At 35.7% G+C, this 24,002-nt stretch overlaps 1 protein-coding gene across 5 annotated transcripts in view; it reads left to right on the top strand.

The window, feature by feature from the left end:
• MEIKIN (meiotic kinetochore factor) overlaps positions 1-24,002 on the top strand; it is a 78,925-nt gene that overhangs the window by 8,556 nt on the left and 46,367 nt on the right. For all 5 annotated transcript variants that reach the window (XR_006208470.1, XM_042958892.1, XM_042958903.1 and 2 more), the window contains exons 6-9: positions 4,434-4,553; positions 14,594-14,633; positions 16,344-16,408; positions 21,685-21,755. Coding sequence is in view for 4 of the 5 variants with exons in the window: in XM_042958892.1 (XP_042814826.1) it covers positions 4,434-4,553; positions 14,594-14,633; positions 16,344-16,408; positions 21,685-21,755 (296 nt within the window). In the remaining variant the exon portion in view is untranslated. The remainder of the gene's footprint in view (positions 1-4,433; positions 4,554-14,593; positions 14,634-16,343; positions 16,409-21,684; positions 21,756-24,002) is intronic.

Below are 24,002 nucleotides of genomic sequence, written 5' to 3'. Positions count from 1 at the left end.
AGAGCCTGCCAGAAAGTTTATTCACAGAAATAATAGCTGCAAACTTACCCAATTTGGGGAAGGAAATGCACATGCAGACCTAGGAAGCCCAATGAATCTCAGATAAGGTAACCAAGTAAATCCACACAGGGACTCATAAATTATCAAAAGTCAAATTTTGACTTTTAATAATTTGACTGTTTAATAATTTTGACTTTTTTAATTTTGAAAGCAGTAGTAGAAAAGCAACTTGATATGTACACGGGAACCCCCATTAAACTATCATTGGGTTTCTCAGCAGAAACCTTGCAGGCCACAAAGGGTAGAATGATCTGTCAAAGTGGTGAAAGTAAAGAAACTGTCAACCAGCAAAACTATCAATAGAAACAAACAACATCAATGGAATATTGTTCAGCCATAATAAATGAAATTCTCCACTTGGCACAATATGGATAGAGCCAGAGAGTATAATGCTAAGCAAAATAAGTCAGAGAAAGTCAAATAGCATGTGATTACACTCATAAGTGGAATTTAAGAAACAAATCAAATGAACAAGGAGGGGGGAAAGATAAGTCAAGAAACAGACTCTTAACTATAGAGAACAAACTGATAGTTACCAGAAGGCAGGTGGGTGAGGGATGGGTGAAATAGGTAATAGGAATTAAGGAGTATATTTGTCCTGATGAGCACCAGGTGGTTAAAATAAAAACTCAAATGAAGAGATAAGGAGTTTCTTAAAGGAAAGCTGAAGGAGTTAATCACCACTAGACTCACCTTACAAAAAAAATGGTAAAAGGAGTTCTTTAAGTTGAAATAAAGGACTCTAAACAGCAACACAAAAGCATATGAAAATATAAAACTTGCCAATAAGTATATAGATAAATATAAAATAATACTGTAACAGTGGTATTTAAATCTCTTTTAATTCTAATAATAAAGACTAAAGTATTAAAAATAAAATAAAAATATGTTAATGGATACACAACATAAAAAAAATGTAAACCATAACATCAGTAACACAAAATGTGTGTGAAGGGAGAAATAAAAGTATAGTTTTTGTATATAATCGAAGTTGCTATCTGATTAAAATAGATTGTTAAGACTATATTTTATATAAGCACCATGGTAACCACATTAAAAATGCCTATAGAAAATACACAAAAGAAAAATAGAAAGGAGTCAAAGCATATCAGTATAAAAATAATCAATGAAACACAAATGAAGATGGCAAGAGAGGAAAAGGGGTAAAAGAACGATAAGACAAAATAATTAACAAAATAGTAATATTCTTTCCCTATCAATAATTACTTCAAATGTAACTGGTTTAAATTCCCCAATCAAAGGACACAGAGTGGCTGGATGGATTTTGAAAAACAAGGTCTATATGCTATCTACAAAAGACTCTACATTTCAGGACACACATAGGCTGAAAGTGGAGCAATAGGAAAAGATAATCCATATAAATGGTAACCAAAAGAAATCAGGAGTGGCTCTACTTATATCAGATAAAACATCCGTTAAGTCAAAAACTATCACAAGACACAAAGACATTATATAATGATGAAAGGGTCAATTAATCAGGAACATATAACAAATATAAAGAAATATGCACTCAACATCAAAGCACCTAACAGATAAACACTGACAGACCTGAGGGCAAAAATAGACATCCATACAGTAATGAAGACTTCATTACTCCCATTTTCAATAAATAGAAAAACCATACAGAAAATTGACACTTTTTTGAATTCAAAATATATTGCAAACCTACAGTAATTATAACAGTATGGTACTGGCATAAAGATAGACATGTAGATGAATAGAATAGAGAGAAATGATTTTAAACAATGGTGGTAAGAATACACAGTGGGGAAAGAATAGTCTCTTCAACAAACAATGTTGGGAAAACTGGACTTCCATCGCTTCTTGGCCTTTTGTCTAAGATCAAGTGTGGGAAAACTGGACTTCCACCTACAAAAGGATGAAATAAGACCAATACCTTACATCATACAAAAAACCCAACTCAAAATGGATTAAAGACTTAAACATAAGACCAGAAACCATAAAACACATGGAAGAAAACATAGGGGAAAACCCTCATGATACTTAATGATTTCTCGGATGTAACACCAAAAGCACAGGCAACAAAAGCTAAGTTAGAGAAGTGAGATTACATAAAACTAAAAACCTGAACAGCAAAATAAACAACAGAGTGAAAGGGCAACATACAAAAAGGGAGAAAATATTTGCAAAATACTTATCTGATAAGAGATTAATGTTAAAAAATATATAAGAAACTCCTGTAACTCGGGGAAAAAAATGAACAAATAACCCCGTTACAAAATGGCCAAAGGACTTGAATAGACATTTCCCCAAAGAAGATATACTGATGGCCAACAAGTATATGAAAAGATGCCAATATCACTAATTATCAGGGATATGCAAATCAAAACCACAATGAAATGTCACCTCACCTGTTAGGATGATTATTATTAAAAAAAAGGGGGGGGGATCCTGGGTGGCTCAGTTGGTTAAGGATCCACCTTCGGCTCAGGTCATGATCTCACGGTTCATGAGTTCAAACCCCACGTCAGGCTCAGAGCCTGGAGCCTGCTTCAGATTCTGTCTCTCTCTCTCTCTGTCCCTCCCCCACTCATGATCTGTCTCTCTCTCAAAAATAAATAAACAAAAAAATAAGTGTTGACAATGATGTAGAGAAATTGGACACTTGTGCATTGTTGTTTGGATTGTAAATGGTGCAACTGCTATGGGAAACAGTGTAGAGGTTCCTCAAAAAATTAAAAATAGAACTACCATGTGATTCACCAATCCTACTTGTGGATATTTATCCAAAGTAATTGCAATCAGGATCTTAAAGAGATGTTTGCGCCCCATATCTATTTCAGCATTATTCACAATAGCTAAATGTGGAAACCATCTATGTTTTCATTGATTTATGAATGGATAAAAGAAATATGGTATATGCAGATGATGGAATATTATTCAGCCTTAAAGGGAGGTCCTGCCATATGCAACAACCTGGATGAACCTTAAGAATGCTATGATAAGTAAAATAAGCCAGTAACAGAAAGATAAATACTGTATCATTCCACTTGCATGAGATATCTAAAATAGTCAAATTCATAGAATTAGAGAGTAGAATGTTGGTTGCCCTGGCCTAGAATGAGATAGACATAGGAAGTGCTATTCAACAGGTATTAAGTATCAGTTTTGTAAGATGAATAGGTTCCAGAGATATGCTATACAACACTGTGATATGCTATACTGAACAATATTGTACACTTACAAATTTGAGAGGGTAGATTGATGTTAAGTGTTCCTACCACAATAAAATTAAAAATTAAAAATTAAGAAAAGGAACCAAGCAGAAATAGAAACACAAGGAGAAAAAAATATATTGAAAAAATAGTCTCACTGACATAAAATGTATATTGTGTTCATTAAATAAGAATAGGGTGCTATGAAAAAGGGAATATTCAGATCATGAATGCAATAGCAGAGAGAAATTTAGAAGGATTAGAAATTAGGGTTGAGGAGAAAAAAAAGGAAAATAAAGATGAAAGGTTGCTACTCAACAGAGATAAGTTAGTGGAGGAGTATATGATATCCCATATCAAATGAAAGCAGTTTCAGACAAAGATGGTGAAAGAAACAAGAGGAAAATTACCAATGTTATAATTCAAGAACAGTTTCCTAACGTTAAAGAATATGATTTCTGTGTTAAAAGGGTCACACTGTGCCTACCACAATAGATGAAAAACACCAAGATGAAGCATTGTGAAACTTTAGAACACTAGAAATGGAATGAAAAGAATGAATTTATAGAACGTGGTGTAAAGTTTGGGATTAAATAGATGAAAAATACAGAGAAAACTAAACTAACAAAAAAGGCTGACTCCAGGGGGTAGAAATGATTGTTATGGTGTACAAGAGTAAATAGCATTTTTATGGCAATTTATTATTATAATGTCTATACCGAATATTGATCTAACTAAATATGTAATATAGTATCAGGATAATGGGAAGTGTGGAAAAGGTGGGGACAGGGATGTAAGAGAGAATAACCTCATTCTTGCATAGTGGGAAGTTAATGGAAAGTTTAAAACTGACATCAAGTAATACTAGCATGTTATTTAATAGGTATAATTTATACATAAAATATTAAAAGGAACCTCGTAGGTATGCTGTCTGTCTCTTATGTCAGTAATGTTTATGGGGCAAAAATCCATGAAAGAAAGTAGATTACAGTACTGAAATAGGCCAAAGAATATTTACTATTCTGATGCCATCAAGACTTGTCTTTTTTCTCTGTCTTACCCAAATCTTTAATTGCCACAGCTTAGTATGGCTGGGACCTTTGGAGTTGGGGGAGGTAACCTACTAGTTGTGTGCTGTTGTTCAAAGTTGTGTGCCATTTCTGCCTGCTGTTTTAGATTGGAAATGTCCCAGGTTGGAAGAACATACGCAATGCAAGAACTCCACTCTTCTGGATACCAGTAAAGCAATAGCAATAGAGAAGGTACCACAGTTTTCAGACCTCTCTGCAATTTTAGGTGAGTTTTCACATTCTTTTTTCTTATGTCACAGAGGAAAACCCTCATCTATATCAGAAAAACAAAGTAATTTTTTGAATGATTTATAGCTAAGTTTATCAATTAGCATAATCTTTGGCTACAGATAACATAGGGGTCTCCTGTTTTATAACTTTTATTTTGAAGTAATTTTAGACTTGCAAAAAAGTTGCAAAAATAGAGAATTCCCATATACATCTCACCCAGCTTTCCCTAATGCTGTCTTATATAACATTAGTACAATGATCAGAATCAGAAAATTAACACTGGCATAAAACTACTAATTAAACCTTATTTGCATTTCACCAGTTTTTCCACCAATCTCTTTTCTTGTGTTTCAGGATCAAACATTGCATCTGATTGTTACTTCTTCCTTAGTCTACTATAGTCTGTAACAGTTTCTCATCTTTGTTTGTTTTTCATAATCTTGGTACTTTTGAAGATTACTCATCAGTTATTTTATAGAACGTCCCTCACTTTTGAATTTGTCTAATGTTTTCTTATGATTAGAATGAGCTTATACAATGTTTTAAAGAACACTGCAGAAATGATGTTATGCCTTTTTCAGTACATTGTATTAAATTCTTGATGTCAGTATATCATATTACTGGTGATACTAAACTTCATCACTTGATTAAGGTGGTGGCTGTGGTTTTCTGAATAGTTAAGTTACTAGTTTGCCTTTGTGGTTAATAAATATCCAGAGAAGATAGTTTGAGACTTATAAATCCTGTTTGTCCTCAAATTTTCATTCACTGATATTAGTATTCATCAGAGGAACTTGACTATAACAGTTATTATGCTGGTGTTTGTTTAATGGTGATTTTCTGTTTTTTGCTTCCCTGCTACATTCACTAATTGAAATTCTACTGTAAAAGAATTGTATCTTTTCTGCTGTTTATTTATTCAGTTGATTATAGCAGTATTAACTCATGAATATTTATTTTATGTGTTAAAATACAATATTTTATTTACTTATTTATATAATTCAAGCATACACAAAGTTATATAGGTTATATATATTTCAGTGCATTTTGTTAATCACTTGGAGTATAGTTAGACTCATTTGCTAGTGTCAGATTCAATTTTTGGTTTTCCATCCTGATTTGTTTCTTTATTTGGGGAGAAGGGGCTATGTGAAGGTATGTGAAACATTGCTATGGTTCTAAGAGTCAAAGCTATAAAATATTTATATGTTCTCAGGAAAGCATCACTTCTCCTTCCTGCTACCCTGATCCTATTCCCCTCTTCTTTCTACCCCTTTCCCACCCAACCCTTATGGTTTATCTTTCTTGTATTTCTTTTGTATGTATTTTCTTATATCCTCTTCTTTATTTCCTTTTTTTTTTTTTTGAGTGTTTCATTTATTTTTGAGAGAAAGAGCACAAGCAGGGGAGGGGCAGAGAGAAGTGGGGGACAGAGGATCCAGAGTGGGCTCTGCACTGACAACAGCTAGCCCAGTGTAGGGCTTGAACTCACAAAACGTGAGATCATGATCTGAGCCAAAATCTGATATTCACCCAACTGAGCCACCCAGGTGCCCTATATCCTCTTCTTTCGTGCATGAAGGTTAGCATATTTATATATACTTTTTTATTTTGTTTTTTTCCACATATTAGTATATATTAGAAATCACTCCAGCTAGTTTTAAGGAGCTCTTCCTCATGTTTTTTCAATAGCTGCATGGTACTCCACTGTATGGATGTATTTTTGTTTATTTAAGTACTCTCCTATGAATTAGATATCTAGGGTTTCCCCCCAGTATTTTGCCACTACAAACAGTGTGTAAATGAATAAACTTATTCCATCAATAATATGAAAATATATTATCATATCGTAAAGATAGATTTTCAGAAGTACGATGCTGGGTCATAAGGTAAGTGGATATATAGTTTTGTTGCATATTGCCAGATTTTCCTCCAGAAAGATTATACCAGTTTGCATTCCCATCAACATATTCTCATATCCTGTTTCCTCATACCCTCACCAACAAAGTATATTGTCATATTTAAAAATTTTTGCTACTCTAATAGGTGAGAAATGGTATCTCAGTGTTATTTTAGTTTGCATTTCCCTAACTGTATGTGAGCTTAAATATTTTTCATATGTTTGAAGGCTATTTTTATTTTCTGTGTGTGTGTGTGTGTGTGTGCGCGCGCGCGCATGTATGTGTAAATTTTCTTTTCATGCCTTTTCCCCATTTTTTTACCTGTTTTTTTATTCTTTACCCTCCATTTCTTTTTTTTTAATTTTTTTAATTTTTACTTAGTTTTAAGAGAGAGAGGGACAGAGTGGAAGCTGGGGAGGAACAGAGAGAGAGGGAGACACAAATCCGAAGCAGGCTCCAGGCTCCAAGCCGTCAGCACAGAGCCTGACGTGGGGCTTGAACTCACGAACCGCAAGTTCATGACCTGAGCCAAAGTCAGACGCTTAACCGACTGAGCCACCCAGGTACCCCTACCCTCCATTTCTAAGTACATTAGCTATTAAGAATTTTAGCCTTTTCCTAAATGCTCCAATCAAAAGACATAGGGTGGTAGAGTGGATTAAAAAACAAGACATATCTATATGCTGCCTACAAGAGACTCATCTCAGCCATAACGACACATACAGACTGAAATGAAGGGATGGAAAAACATTTACCATGCTTATGGAAATTAAAAAAAACTCCAGGGTAGCAACACTTATATCAGACAAAAAGACTTTTTAAAACAAAGACTGTAATAAGAGACAAAGAAAAGCATTGCATATTATAAAGGGATCAACCCAATGAGACAATAACAGTTGTATATATCTATGCACCCAATATTGGAGCACCTAAATACATAAAGCAAATATTAATGGACATAAAGAGAGAAACTGATGGTAATACAATAATAATAGGGGACTTTAACACCCCACTTAGATTAATGGACAGATCATCCAGGTAGCAAATCAATAAGGAAACAGTGTCAGAGTTCCTGGGTAGTTCAGTTGGTTAAGTGTCCGACTTTGGCTCGGGTCATGATCTCATAGTTTGTGTGTTGGAGCCTGGGATTAGGGTCTCTGCTGTCATCACAGAGCCGGCTTTGGATTCTTGGTCTCTCTGTCTCTCTGCCCCTCCCTGACCCTTACATGTTCTCTCTCTCTCTCTCTCCCTCTCCCTCTCTCTCTCTCCCTCTCCCTTTCTCTCTCTCAAAAATAAATAAACATTAAAAAATATATATAAGGAGGGATGCCTGGGTGGCTCATTCAGTTGAGTGTCCAACTTTGGCTGAGGTCATAATCTTGTAGTTCATGAGTTTGGACCCTGTCAGCTGTGCTGACAGCTCAGAGCCTGGATTTTGTTTCGGATTCTGTGTCTCCCTCTCTGTCTGTGCCTTCCCCACTCATGCTCTCTCTCAGAAATAAATTTGAAAAAAAATTGAAAAAAAATATATATAAGGAAACAGTGTCTTTGAATGACACATTACCCCAGATGGTATGACAGATATATACAAAACATTTCATCCAAACAACAGAATGTACATTCTTTTCAAGGGCATGTGGAAAATTCTTTAGAATAGATTGAATGTTAGGCCAGAAAGCAAGTCTGAATAAATTTAAGAAGATTGAATTTATACTATGCATCTTTTCTTCCCACAGCAGTATAAAACTGGAAGTGAATCATAAGAAAAAAAACTGGAAAAAGCACAAACATGGGGAGGCTAAACAACATAATAATAAACAACTAATGGGTCAACATAGAAATCAAAGGGGAAATCAAAAATTACATGGAGACACAAGAAAATGAAAATGTAATGGTCCAAAACATTTAAGACACATAAAAAGAAATTCTAAGAGAGAAATATATAATGATACAGGCCTACCTGAAGAAACAAGAAAAAGCTCAAATAAATTATCTATTTATTTATAATTATATATCTGTTTATAAACCGGGGCACTTGGGTGGCTCGGTTGAGCATCCAACTCTTGATTTCAGCTCAGGTCACAATCTCCTGGTTCATGGGGTTGAGTCCTGCATGGGCCTCTGCACTGACAGCACAGAGCCTGCTTGGGATTCTCTCTATCATTCTCTTTCTACCCCTCCCCCACTCATGTGTGCTTGCTCGCTCTCCCTCTCTCTCTCTCTCAAAATAAATAAACATTAAAAAAATTATCTAACCTTAAACCGAAAAGAAATAGAAAAAAGAACAAACAAAGCCCAATGTGAGTAGAAAGAAGGAAATAATAAAGTTTAGAGCAGAAATAAATGACGTAGAAACTAAAACAAAGACCAAAACCAATAGAACAGTTCAACAAAAGCAGGAGCTGGTTCTTTGAAAACAAATAAAATTGATAAGTCCTTAGGGGCGCCTGGGTGGCTCAGTCGGTTAGGCGTCCGACTTCGGCTCAGGTCATGACCTCACAGTCCGTGGGTTCGAGCCCCGCATCGGGCTCTGTGCTGACGGCTCAGAGCCTGGAGCCCATTTCGGATTCTGTGTCTCCCTCTCTCTGCCCCTCCCCTGTTCATGCTCTGTCTCTCTCTGTCTCAAAAATAAATAAACGTTAAAAAAAATAAAAAAAAAATTGATAAGTCCTTAGGCAGACTCTTCAAGACAAAAAGAGAAATGACCCAAATAAGTAAAACCAGAAATGAAAGAGGACAAGTAACAACTGGCACCACATAAATATAAGATTGTAAGAGTAGTTTGAAAAATTATATGCCAAAAAATTGGACATCCTAGAAGAAATGGATAAATTTCTAGAAACACACAATCTAACAGACTGAATTAGGAAGAAATAGAAAATCTTAAAGAAACCATTGGTAATAACAAAATTGAATTAGTACACAAAAGACTACCAAAAAATAAAAGTCTAGGACTAGATGGATTCACAGGTGAATTCTAAAAAACATTTAAAGAAGAGTTAATGCTTATTCTTCTCAAACAATTCCAAAAAAATAGGAGAGAGAGGAAGGAAAGCTTCCAAACTCATTCCATAAGGCCAGCATTACCATGATACCAAAACCAGACAAATACACCAATACAGAGAGACAGAGAGAGAGAGAGAGAGAGAGAGAGAGAAAAGAAAACTACAGTTCAAAATCCCTGATGAACATAGATTTAAAAATCCTCAATAAAATATTATCAAACCACATTCAACAATACATTAAAAGGATCATTCACCACTACCAAGTGGGATTTATTCTGGGGACACAAGGATGGTTCAATATCACAATCAACAGGATACTCCACATCAACAAAATGAAGGATAAAAATCATGATTATCTCAGTAGATGCAGAAAAAGCATTTGACAAAATTTAACATCCATTCATGATTTAAAAAAAAAAAAACTTTCCCTAATGTGACTTTAGAGAGAACATACCTCAACATAATAAAGGCCATCTATGAAAGAAAAAAAAAGCACAGTTAATATCATACTGTATGGTTAAAACCTGAGAGCTTTTCCTCTAAGATCAGGAACAAGATAAGGATGTCCTGTCTTACTACTTTTCTAACACTACAGCATAGTGCTAGACATTCTAGCCACAGCAGTCAGACAAGAAAAAGAAATGAGACATCCATATTGATAAGGAAGAAATTAAGCTATCATTGTTTGCAGATGACATGATACTGTACACGGAAGACCCTAAAGACTTTACCAAAAAACTATTAGAAGTAATAAATAAACTCAGTAAAGTTTTAGGATACAAAATTAATATCCAGAAATTGATAGCATTTGTGTGCACTGATAACAAAGTAGCTGAAAGAGAAATTAAGAAAACAACTCCATGTGTAATTGCACAAAAAATAATAAAATACCTAGGAATAAACTTAACCAGGGGGGTGAAGGACCTGTATTCTGAGGACTGTAAAACACTGATGAAAGAAATTGAAGAGAAATGAGAAGGTATTTCGTGCTCATGAATTGGAAGAATTAATATTGTTAAGATGTCCATACTACCCCAAACAATCTGAAGATTCAGTGCAATCCCTATCAAAATACCAATAGCATTTTTCACAGAATTAGAACAAATAAGTCTAAAATTTGTTTGGAACCACAGAAGAGCCCAAATATCCAAAGCAATATTGAGAAATAGTAAAGCTGGAGATGTCACACTTCCAGATGTCAAGATATATTACAAGCTGTAGTCAAAATAGCATGGTTCTGGCACAAAAATAAACACATAGATCAATGGAACAGAATAGAGAGCCTGGAAATAAACCCATGCTTATATGGTCAATTAGTCTGTGACAACGCAAGAAGATACAATGGGGAAAAGACTGCCTCTTTAATAAATGGTACTGGGAAAATTGGATAGCTACATGCAAAAAAATGAAAGTAGACCACTTTCTTATACCATACACAAACTCAAAATGGATTAAAGGCCTAAATGTGAGGCCTGAAATCATAAAAATCCTATGAGAGAACATAGGCAGTACTTTTTCTTACATCAGCCATAATGACATTTTTTTCTAGATATGTCTCTTTGTATGGCTTCAGCTCAGGTCACGATCTCATGGCTTTGTGGGTTTGAGCCCTGCATCTGGCTCTGCACTGGTGGTGCAGAGCCTGCTTGGGATTCTCTGTCTCTCCTTCTCCCTCTGCCCCTCCCCTATTTGAACTGTCTCTCTCAAATAAATAAAAACTTAAAAAAAGAAACTTTAAAAAAATGGGCAGAGTACCTGAATAGACATGTTTCCAAAGAAGACATGCAGATGGCCAACAGCCATGAAAAGATGCTTCCATCATTAATCACCAGGAAACTGCAAATCAAAACCACAATGAGATACCACCTCACACCTGTCAGAATGGCTAAAATAAAAAGACAAGAAAAAGGAAGTGTTGATAAGGATGTGGAGAAAAAGGAACCCTCATGCACTGTTGGTAGGAATGTGAATTGGCACAGCCACTGTGGAAAACAGTATGGATGTTCCTCAAAACATTAAAAGTCGAAATACTATATGATTCAGTAATCCCACTACTGGATATTTACCCAAAGAAAACAAAAACACTAATTTGAAAATTTATTGTAGTATTATTTGTAATAGCTAAGGTATGGAAGTGGTTTAAATGTACACTGATGAACAAATGGATGAGGAAGATATGGTACACACACACACACACACACACACACACACACACATGCACACACACTATTACACAGCCATAAAAGGTTAAGATCTTGCCATTTGCAACTACATGAATGCACCTAGAGGGCATTATGGTAAGTGAAATAAGTGAGAATGAGAAAGACAAATACCATATGATTTCACATGTGTGGAATCTAAAAAACAAAACAAATTAAAAAACAAAAAACAGAATCAGACCTGTAAATACAGAGAACAAACTAATGGTTCCCACAGGGAAGGGGAATGGGAGTGTGGGCAAAATGGGTTAAGGGGAGAGGGGATAAGAGACTTGGAGTTTTGGAATGAATAAGTCACAGGAATAAAAGTCACAGCATAGGGAATGTAGTCTGTGGTATTATAATAGCATCTTATGGTGACAAGTTAGCTACACTTGTGGTGAGCATAATATAATATTTAGAGAAGTTAATTCATTAGGTAGTACACATGAAACTAATATAATGTGTTTCATCTATACCTAAAAAAATTTTTTGTAAAGAATATTAGGGGCTCCTGGGTAGCTCAGTTGGTTAAGCATCCAACTTCGGCTCAGGTCATGATCTCACGGTTCATGGGTTCAAGCCCCGCATCAGGCTTTGTGCTGACAGCTCAGAACCTGAAGCCTACTTCGGATTCTGTGTCTCCCTCTCTCTCTGCCCCTCCCCCCACTTATGCTCTGTCTCTCAAAAATAAATAAACATTGGGAAAAAAAAGAATATTAGTCTTTTGTCTGTGGCTTATATTGTGAATATTTCCCCAAGTTTGTCAGTTGTCTTTTTGTGTATGTTGTTTTTGTCATGCAAAAAAGGCTTGTTTATACTAGATTTACTTCTCTTCCCAGGCCAGAGTTAGTGTAGCATCTCACTAATAGCATTAAGATCTTATACTCTTTCTATCTTTCTACTACCAAGTGTGTTGGCTTGTTACCCCATAGTTGTAGGATGGTTGCTAAGCCTTTAGGCATCACAACAGTGTTCCAGGGAAAAAGAATTAGAAAAGGCAGTACTAGCCACATACATCTCTTTTTATCAGAAAAGCAAAAGCTTTCCAATTAATTTCCCAGCAGACTAGGTCTATTGGCCAGGACTGAGTCCTGTATCTCCTGACTACTTGGAAGTCTTCTTTGATAAAGTTGATAAAAACCCAAGTATTTTATTCTTCTAGCCTCTATAGTGGTAGAAAGGGGAAAATGTATAAAAATAGAGAGGGGGAATAGCAATGGATGTTGTCAGCTCATCTATCAGAGCCTCACAAAAAGGAGGGATAAATAATATCAAAGAATTAAGCATTGGTTATGGGGTCCCTTATGGGAGAGTTGGTATCTATCTGGATGGCAGTATTTCTGACAGTTTGAAAACCTTGTGTTATGTTTACTTTGGCAACTCCTTTGCTGATATAAAGTGCCCAAAGAAGCAGCCTGTCTCTTTAACAAATGTTTCAGTTAACTTCTTTGTCCACTGTAAGTGATGACAAAAAAGAAAAAGAAAGAAGGAAAGAAAGAAAGAAAAATTTAAAAAAAAAATCAATCCTACCTCAAACTTTATTAGGTTAAAAAATGAAATTATTACCACATATACCTGAAAAATCTAGCAGTATATCATATGCAATTACAACTTGATCCAGGCTTTCTTTTTTAAAAAAAATTATTTTTAATGCTTTTATTTATTTTTGAGAGAGAGAGACAGAGTGCCAGCAGGGGAGGGGCAGAGAGAGAGGGAGACACAGAATCTGAAGCAGGCTCCAGGCCCTGAGTTGTCAGCACAGAGCCTGACGTGGGGCTCAAACCCACAAACTGTGGTTTGACCTGAGACAAAGTTGGATGATTAACCGACTGAACCACCCAGGAACCCTAATTCAGGCTTTCAAATGGTATCAGTAGGACCCAATTCCTTTCCATCTCTCAGCTCACGGCACTAATGTGCAAACTGAACTCTCAGCTAACCTCCCTTCATATAGTAGCTCTTGTTAGGTCCAGGCCTATATACTCACAGCCTCAAATCCAGTGAACAAAAGTGCTTCTCTTTCCCAGTGATTTGAACAAAAGTCCTGGTCTTCTACCTTGGCTTAAATTATTTCATATGCTTATCCTTGAACAGTCACTTTGGGCAGAGAGATGCAGGGCTGTCATTGTACTGAGTCACAGGCCCTGTCTTGATTATCATAAGGAAAAGCAAGAGACTATCATCAGCAAAAGCAGAAAGTAGATGCTGTTCACTGTAGTCCTTTATATTTTGGGAACCTCCCTTTCAGAGAAATACTTCTAAATGATTAGTAGGCATCATTCACTTCACTTTTACTAAACTGTAAAATTCTAATTAAATGTAAACAGAGTTCTGCAGCTTATTAGGGTCATATTCTTCAGAAGACTACTCCCGCAGTTCTTTATGTACCTAGTAATATAGAGTGCCTAGACAGCAAAATATTGACTGGTAGGCATTGTCTTGACTAATAAGTCTACTAATATGTGTATCTATATTTGTACTGGATTAAGAACCATGATATCTGAGTTTAAGTTCCAGGTAGGTAGCTGTTAGTTTTATCACTTGACCAGTTATTTTGTATATGTATTGTGGAAATAGTAAATTGTTATATTTACCTTGTGGGACTGTTGTAAGAATCAAGTAGATAAAAGATTGGAAAGGACTTCAAAAATTATAACTAACTATCCAAATACAGGCAGATGGATTCCTGCATCTCATAAAATTTCCTAACAATTTTGTTTTATTTTGGTATTTTGAAAATACTTCTATATAATTTAAGTGGCAGATAAAAACAATACAAAACAATAAAATCATAAAAATAAACTGCACTATCACCATGTATTTTAGAGAAAATATTTACTTTTAGCTAGAGTAATTTTGGCCTCTGGTCTGTGCTTGATTTATCTTTCTAATAGATTGGTGTTTTGTTTTGTTTTTTTCCTTTCCTAGGTCCCTCTTCAGAAGACTATCAGAAATGCCATAGAGAAATGTAAGAACTAATATTTTATTTTAAAGTTGTCGAGCTTTTCAAAACCCTGTGTTATAATAGTTATATAGCTGGAATGATTATTAGCCCACAAATTTAGGTATTCATTTATTCAGTGTTTGTTGAGGAATCATTATGTGCCAGAAGTATTCTTACAGGTAGAGATACATTGTAATTAATGAAATAGATTAAAAACAAAATCTCTGTCCTCAAGTCCACATTCTACTTGGATGAGATAGACAATAAGTGAATGAACAAATTCTTTCTTTTCTATACGGTAATGAATGCTATGGATAAAAAGCAAGATGGGGGCTAGAGAGTATTGGAAGGAAGGTTCACTATTTTAAGTAGTGTGGTGAGAGAAGTCATAAATGAAATTTGAGCAGAGACATAAAGAAGGAAACAGAGAAAGACATGTAATTCACAGGAGAAAAGAGGATTCCAGGTAGAGGGAATAGCTGAAGCAAGGCTCTGAGCCAAGAAGGCCTGGGCTCCTGGGATGGAGTGTGGGAGAAGGAAAAAGAAGATGAAATGAGAGAAAAAGCCATATCATATAAGGCATGGTAGCTGAATGTAAGTGGATTGGAAAGCCTTTGAAAGGGTTAGAACGGTAACATGATACAGCTTAGGTTTTAAAAGAATCACCCTGGCTACTGTGTTGTGAATAGATTATGAAGAGACAATTATAGTTATAGTGAGATATAGTTAGGAGACTATTGTCCTAATCTAGGCAAGAGATATTGGACCAGAGTGGTAAGAGTATAGGTAAGAACTAGCTTTTGGAACCAAATCCAAAGGATTTTGGATATATTTTGAAAGCAGAACTAACAGGGTGGTCTGTTATTCATTGATGGAATGAATGGTGGAGTATGAAAGTAGTCAAGGCTGACTCCGCACTTTTGGCTTAAGCAACTAGAAGATGGGAGAGACTGAGGAGAAACATTACTGAGCAAAGATCAAGACCTTGGTTTGTGGCATGTAGACTGAGGGTAAGGCGTGTGTGAGAGTGACAGTATCTAAATTCAAGGAGGTGGTCACAGTCTGGGGGTGGTGTCATTTCTAAAATAGAAAAGGACATTAATTTTTAAGAAGTATTATCTTTCCTGTTACTTGAGATTCTTACCTCAAGAATCCTAGGAAACAAGATTGCCATTCTGTTTTGCATAAATGAGGGAACCAAGAATCAGGACAGGTTAAGTAACTTTTCCAAGGCCAGTAGCAAAACTGGCCTTTAAACTCAGGTCTTTCTGATTCTAAACATTCTACCTTGTCCTCCATATGTATTGTCTCACACTGAAAAGTATATAAATGTATTACCTTTTATTAAACTATTTGTTCATATAGATATGGTAACATTTTCTTAACCAGTTGTGTTCTTTCTACAGATATTTTATAGTATACAAATGTTATTATTGTAGGGACGCCTGGGTGGCTCAGTCATTTGAGCGTCCCGACTTCGGCTCAGGTCATGATCTCACAGCTTGTGAGTTTGAGCCCTGCGTCGGGCTCTGTGCTGACAGCTCAGAGCCTAGAACCTGCTTCGGATTCTGTGTCTCCCTCTCTCTCTGCCCCTAACCCACACGCATTCTGTCTCTGTCTCTCTCAAAAATAAACATTAAAAAAAATTTTAATGTTATTATTGTAAAGATTATTTGAGGATTCTCTACAGTTACTGAAAAATTGAGACTAATCATTAATTTGTTCCTATTATAGAGTGATGACATTAACCGACCAAAATATTTCTCAGAGACCAAAGAGTACTTTCCATTCAGAATCAGGTAATAAACAGTGAAACTAATCATTTTCATAATTCTGTATTTCTTTATTTTTGTGATAATGCAGTATATTTTTAGAAAATTGGTAGCCCAGGAAACTGAGTGCTTTTTAGCTTGGTTATATTTTTAAAAATGAAGATATGTGAAGTTAGAAAGATATGTGTGTCTTTAACTATCACTAAAATACCCATTATTAATTCATTTCATAAACATTTACTGAGTATATACTCTGTATTAGGTGTTGCTATATATACCAGTAAAGAGTAGTATTAAATCCTTGCCTCCTAAGTTTCAGTCATGGGAGAGGAAGATAATCAGTAAACATTTATATTGCAATTATGTGTGATGATTGAAAATAAAAGGATAAACACAGTGTCTTGCATTATAGGCGCTCTATAATTTAGTCTATTATTGGAATAAACTTAGACATTTCCAACCTTATTAATTCATGCTGTATCTCAGTTTTCCATTTTTATTTCCTGAATCAAGTTTTACAGCATTTATTTGTGGGTAAACAAAGAATTGCTGGTTTTACTCTTAATAGGCAAGTTTGTATGAACTAAAAGAAAAAAATAGTTTTTTGCATCATTTTCACTTTGAGAAATACTGCTACTGAGTATTTTCTAAATGTCAAGTATTATGTTAGGATTTCTGGGTATAAAAATGATGAAAATAGTTGCTCTTTTAAGGGAAATTAATCAAGTGATAAAAACTAAACTTGTAAAAGCACCCATCTTTCAAAGGAGTAGCATCTACTACGCTGGAGGGTGAGCATTAGAAGAGGAATTTTTGTATAAATCTAAGAGTAAGGGAGCTTGTGAACAAGAGAAGAGAGGTTATCAAAGTGAAAGTAGTAAGGGTTCCAAAAGCAATCATGATTTTACTTAGGTCTTGCCCAATAAAAAGTTTTCTTTGGCTGTGGAAAATACTATTTATAAAGCCTGAGAGTGAGTCAGAACAGTGATTCTGGAATTATGTATGCTTTTGTATTCTTACTTTTATGTGGTTGATTAACTTGCAAGTTAAAATTAAATGACTTCTTACTCAAGAATTATTTTTTACTTCCTTAATTTAACAAATCCAACTGTGTTCCTATGGCACGTTCTTTACTAAGTGTTAGAAACTTGTCTAGTCATAGAGACAAACATAAACAGGTAACTACTTCCCAGGTAACTCCTGCACAGTCTCCTCTGCAATCTAATCTGCCACTATTAGCCATTAAATGTGGAAGTTCTTCAAGGCCAGTTCCTAGATTTTAATCTTTTTAAAATGTACCCCTAATATGTACAGGTGTTCTATAAATAGCAGGGTCTCCAAGTTTTCTCTCAATCTAGACTTTCTTCTGAGAATAAGACCCTTATATGTAGCTGCCTTCTGGACATTTCCCCTTGGATGTTTCAGAGATAACTTATCACACCATTCATTAATTCCATTCATTCAACAAATATTCTTTAATCACCTACATTGTGACACAAAGTTTCTTAGTTGCTGGGGAACATGACAGAGTCCTTGCCCTAACAGAGCTGCTATAGTGGAGGAAGAAAGATAATAAACAGATAAACAAATGAATATATATCAATATTAGAATAAAAATAAAGCAGGGCAAAAACAGGGTATGAGTAGGGATGCTATTTTATGATTTTTTTTTAATTTTATTTATTTATTTTGAGAGAGAGTGTGTGAGCAGGGGAGAGGCAGAGAGAGAAGGAGAGAGAGAATCCCAAGCAGGCTCCATCCTATCAGTGCACATCCAGACATGGGGCTTGATCCCATGAACCACAAGATCATGACCTGAGCCAAGATCAAGAGTTGGACCCTCAACCACCTGAGCCACCCAGGTGCCCCAAGGGATACTATTTTATTGTATTTTTAAATTTTATTTAATTTTTTTATTTTTTTATATAATTTATTGTCAAGTTAGCTAACATACAGTGTATATGGTGTGCTCTTGGCTTTGGGAGTAGATTCCTGTGACTCATCACTTACATAAAACACCTAGTGCTTACCCCGTTAAGTGCCCTCCTCACTGCCCATCACTCATTTTCCCCACTCCCACCCCCTTCCACCCTCAGTTTGTTCTCTGTATTTAAAAGTCTCTAGGATAAGCATCTCTGAGGAGATGATATTTGTACAAAGCTTGAATGTGGGTCATGTGAAAATCTGTGATAGAGTATGCTGGCAAAGGGAACAACAAGAGAAAAGGTCCTAAGATGGGAATGAGCGCAGCATGTTTGAAGAAGAGAAAAGAGGTTAGTATGACCAGAGCAAAATGAGTTTAAAAAAAATGAATGACTGCAGTTGTGTTGAGGGCTAGTCAAGTGGTATAATGTAGAGTCTCCTATGCCATCGTAAGGAGTAAGAATTCTATTCTAAATGTGCTGAAAAGTGGGATGATGTGATTGGATACATATTTTTTTATAATTTTTAAATGTTTTTATTTATTTTTGAGAGACAGAGAGAGACAGAGCATGAGTGGGGGAGGGGCAGAGAAAGAGGGAGACACAGAATGTGAAGCAGGCTCCAGGTTCTGAGCTGTCAGCACAGAGCCCAACATAGAGCTTGAACTCAAGAACTGCGAGATCATGACCTGAGCTGAAGTCAGACACTTAACTGACTGAGCCACCCAGGCGCCCCTTGGATACATATTTTAGAATAATCACTCTGGCTGCTATGTGGAGATAGACTAAGAAGGCAAAGAGACCCTGTTAAACTATTGTAGTGGTCAGGTAATGGTATGAGACTAACATGGTAGCAGTGGTCTGATTTGGAATATATATATATATATATATATACCTTTAGTATTTTATTATTTTTGAGAGAGAGAGAGACACACACATTATGAATAGGAGCAGAGAGAGAGGTAGACACAAAATTCAATGCAGGCTCCAGGTTCTGAGCTGGTAGCACAGAGCCCAATGTAGGGCTCGAACTCATGGACTGTGAGATCATGACCTGACCGAAGTTGGATGCTTAACCAACTGAGCCACCCAGGTGCCCCCGGAATATATTTCAAAGCACTAGGATTTTCTGATTAATCTGTATGTTGGGTAAGAGAAAAATAAATGTCAAGGAAGAGTCTAAAATTATTGGTTTAAGCAAGTGGATGAATGATGGTATCATTTCTTGAGAAAGCACTGGAGGACAGAGCAAGTTGGGAGGATGATTAAGAGAATTTGGTTTCCTTTTGGGATGAGCACTGGGTGTTGTATGGAAACCAATTTGACAATAAATTTCATATTAAAAAAAAGAGAATTTGGTTTCAACATTGAATTTTATCTCTCTACTCCTGTACCTAATGTTTCATGAAATGATGCAGACAAAAACATGTATGTGTTGTGTAATTCCATATATATGAAGTTCAAGAACAGGCAAGACTATTTTGGATAGTAGAAATAAGAATAGTGGTAATCTTTGGAAAGGGGGTGCTGAATGGGAAGGAACATATAGGAAACTTTTGACGTGTTGGAATATTTTATACCTTGATTTGGGTGGGGATTATATGGGTGAATACATACATATTTAAGATTTGTGCCTACTATTGTGTACGTAGAGTTCTTCAATAAAATATTAAAACATTAAGAGACTTATTAGCCTTCAAGTAGAGATGTAATGAGAGCAGTTTGTGATACAGGAGTCTGGAGTTTAGGGCAGAGACTGGAGCTATAAATAAATATCTGGAGTCAAGAATATAAATGTTTTAAAGCCATAGGATCAGATGAGATCACCTAGGAAGTGGCATAGAAAACAAACATGCAAAAAGAATGTAAATGAAACACTTCAGCATTTAGAAGTAGCTGTAACAAAAGTTACCAAGAGAATAAATAAAGCAGGAATTGAGGACTGAGAATCGTCACAACCAAGACCTAACTTGGTCTTCCACTAGTGTCTTCCATCTATCAAGTGTAGCTTAGCAGACTGGAAACATCGGGATCATTCTTGACACCTTCCTCTTTGTTACTTCTTAGACTTAATCTATTACCAAACCTTGGTACCAATTTTATCTGTTACAGAATTCTGAAACCTACTACTTCCCTCTACTTGAGGAGATGAAGATGAGTGAAGTGGTTAGTCTCAATGGTTGCCAGATTTAGCAAGTAAAGATGCAGAATGGTCAGTTAATTTTGAATTCAGATAAATAATTTTTAATATAATTATGTCACAAATATTGTATATGCTTGTACTATTACATGGCATATACTTATACTAAAAAATTACTTGCTCATCTGAAATTCAAATTTAAATGGGTATCCTATTTGTATCTAGAAACCTAATTAGCCTCTGCAATGAGGCTGGGAATGTATATGTATTATAGGCAGGCATCACAAAAATCAGGATTTTATATGCTAAGTTAAAAAGCTTGAGTTTTAACTGGAATGAAGTGGAAAGCCTTGGGGAAGTTTTAAGCAGATGATATTAGACTTGTATTTTAGGTATGTAACGTGGGTAGTGGAGTACAGAGGGGCAAAATTGAAAAACTACTGAAATAATCCGAAGGGAAATCTCTTGTTGCCTTAAAGCAAGGTATTAGTGTTAAGAACAAAGAAAAGCCAAATTTGCATATTAAGTACATATGCTAGGTAACTTTGGCAGAAAGCAGACAGTCAAAAGATTTTTGTTGCTTTTTGGATTGAGTCTGGAGAGTGAAAAAAAAGAGAAGAGTCAGGACTGAGTAGGAGCCATGAAAGGGACCAGAGGGAAAATGTTCATGCTTGTTGTACTGATGTCCAATAAGGTAGGGCAGGAAAGGTTTCTGCTCATATTTGTGGGACCTGAAATTAGATTGCTGTGGGTTTGGGAGTAAACAGGAGGAGAGGAAGTTATGTTAGTAATGTGGACATGCCTGTGGATAAGAGGAGAGAGGGGATATAGCATGAAGGGGTATTGGGTACAGATAAAGTTTTTGTTAAGATCAAAGAGTACTGACTATCTTTTAAATGTTGATAGAAAAGTTGCAGTAGAGAAGTTTCAAGAGAGCCTGAAAATACAGGAATATGGAAATGAAAGGATAATTAATGAAGAATTTTAATCACACACACCTTTCTCTATTAATTGAAAAGTAAATATTTTACATAGAGCTTATTTACTCCTATGAAACCTGGGACTCTTATCTATAGCAAGTCAGATTATTCAACATATATTAAGTTTTTCTTCTGAAACTATTACAGAGATGCAGTCATTGAAATCAGGGTTTTGTTTTTCAAATTTGAGTTCTATTTTCTATACTTATAGTTAAGGAGAGGTTAAATAATTAAAATATTGAAGTATCTTTTTCTTTACAGATAATGCAGCTTGTGAAGTTTTACTTGCTGAGAAAACTTACCCTTCAGCACCTGAAAAAACAAAGAAAAAAGCAAGTATTAAAGCAGAATAACTACATAAACCATAACTTTAATTAATATAGAGCATATTCTTTTTTTTTTTCAATATATGAAATTTATTGTCAAATTGGTTTCCATACAATACCCAGTGCTCATCCCAGAGCATATTCTTAACTAACAGTTTTATAGGAATTATTTTTCAGTTATTTAAGTCAATAATTTCAAATATTTTTTGAATTTAGTAGTTAATATTATTGTTACTTGAATATATACTCTATATAGGTTTAGTGAAAGAGAATTGAAATTTACAGATTTTCCAGATTCCTTTTGGATAAGTGGATGTCTATTAAACATTCATTTAAGGTGAAAATAAGACATTTGCTGTATGTCCACAGCAGTGTTTTCTGCTGAGGAATATTTGTGAATTAGTACTTTAGTCCTAGAGTCTAGAGATCTTTGGGGAGGAAATTGAATTTTGTTTTGTATGTAATAGAGCTACTATTTGAGTGAGTATTCAATGCTAAGCATTATTCTAAGCACTTTTTTTATAAATTGTATCTTTTCCTTATAGCATTCCTATCACCTAAGTTTTTGTTTTGTTTTGTTTTGTTTCCACCCATTTTATAGCTGAGAAAAATGAGATCTAGATATTAATTAGTATGTTTGAAGAGTTTGTGGCAGGTCTTTCTGGATCTAATCCTGTATTCTTTACACTACACTTTACTGTCATTGTATACATTGGGGAGAAAATTGCAAAAGGGCAAGACTGTCAGTAGGAAGACTCCGTAGGATGAAGTTGCAGATATTTTAGGTGCAAGATTGTGGTGGCTTTGGGGCGCGTAGGTGGCTCAGTCAGTTAAGCGTCCAATTTGGGCTCAGGTCATGATCTCGTGATTTGTGAATTCAAGCCCTACATCAGGCTGTCTGCTGTCAGTGCAGAGCCCACTTCGGATCCTCTGTCTCCCTCTCCCTCTGTCCCTCCCCTGCACGCAATCTCTCAAAAGTAAACATTAAAAAAAAAAAAAAGATTGTGGTGCCTTTGACTAGGGTTTTTTGTAGGAGAGATGGAAAAATAAGCATGGATTCAAGATAATTATGCCTATAGAGTTCAAGAATCGGATATAGAGGGTAAAAGAATGAGAGGTATCAAAAAAGACATCTAGGTTTCTGTATTAACCAGCTTTGGTGGATAAAGGTGCTATTTACTGTGATAGGAAAGGCAGGAAGTTTGAGGGCACCTGAAAATGAAAATGTTGGAAGGACCATTGGCTACAACTCTGCAGGTTAGGACAGAAAAGAAGTGTACAGTGTTTTAAATTCATAGAAATAGATGAAAGCATGTTAGAAAGAATGAGTATCTATCAAGTGAGGAAGAGACAAGAGTCCAGGATCATTCCTTGGAAAGCTTTATGGTCAGGTACAAAAGTAAGAATGGACAGAGAAAAGGAGGGAAATAAACAGAATATGGTATCATAGAAGACAAGAGAGGAGAACATTTACTCCTAAAAGAGGGAGTGGTTAACAATGCTGAATGTTGCTTGGAATCCCAGTGTTATAAAGAACTTTATAAAATTGGAGGACTTCAAATTTCTGGTCTAGCACGTAAGGAACTTAGAAGTCACCTCTCTGTCCTAACAAGTAAAAAGCTGAACAAAGTGAAAAATCAACAACTCTTTTTAGGCATGTCAGAAAAATAAGGTCATAGGCTAAAGTGCTGCAGTAAAACTTGGAAAGACAGGTCAGTGGATATAGACAATCATGACTTACTGGAACAGAAATGTGTGAACGGAAACCTCCCTGAGAACCAGTGCTGGAATGGGAACCAGTGCTAGTGTGATTGGTGAGTTGCTGGAGGCTCACTGAGGACAACACTGAGAGTTAAAAACTCAAGAGGAACACAGTCATCAGGGGGCCTCAATACTTTTATGAGCTTTACTTCTAGGAGGGACCTCTACCAAGTCCTCACAGTAAATATCAAAGAAAAATCCCCTCATGCTTTTAGTAGTGAGAAGGGAAAAAGAACCATTTGGAAATACACTAGAATATTCTGTTCTTTTTTGTTCTTTTTTAATGTTTTTTAAAATTTTTTTATTTATTTTGAGAGAAATATAAAGCAGGGGAGAGGGGGAGAGAGAGAGAGAGAGAGAGAGAATGAATCTCAAGCAGGCTCCATGCTCAGCATGGAGCCCAACATGGAACCTGATCCCACAAACCTTGAGATCATGTCCTGAACCAAAATCAAGAGTTGTTTGCTTAACGAACTGAGCCACCCAGGTGCC

The sequence above is a fragment of the Panthera tigris genome, chromosome A1 (genome assembly GCF_018350195.1).
Source record: "Panthera tigris isolate Pti1 chromosome A1, P.tigris_Pti1_mat1.1, whole genome shotgun sequence".
Lineage (NCBI taxonomy): Eukaryota > Metazoa > Chordata > Mammalia > Carnivora > Felidae > Panthera > Panthera tigris.
The sequence above is the reverse complement of the archived record's forward strand: the minus strand, read 5'-3'. Positions and strand labels throughout refer to the sequence as shown.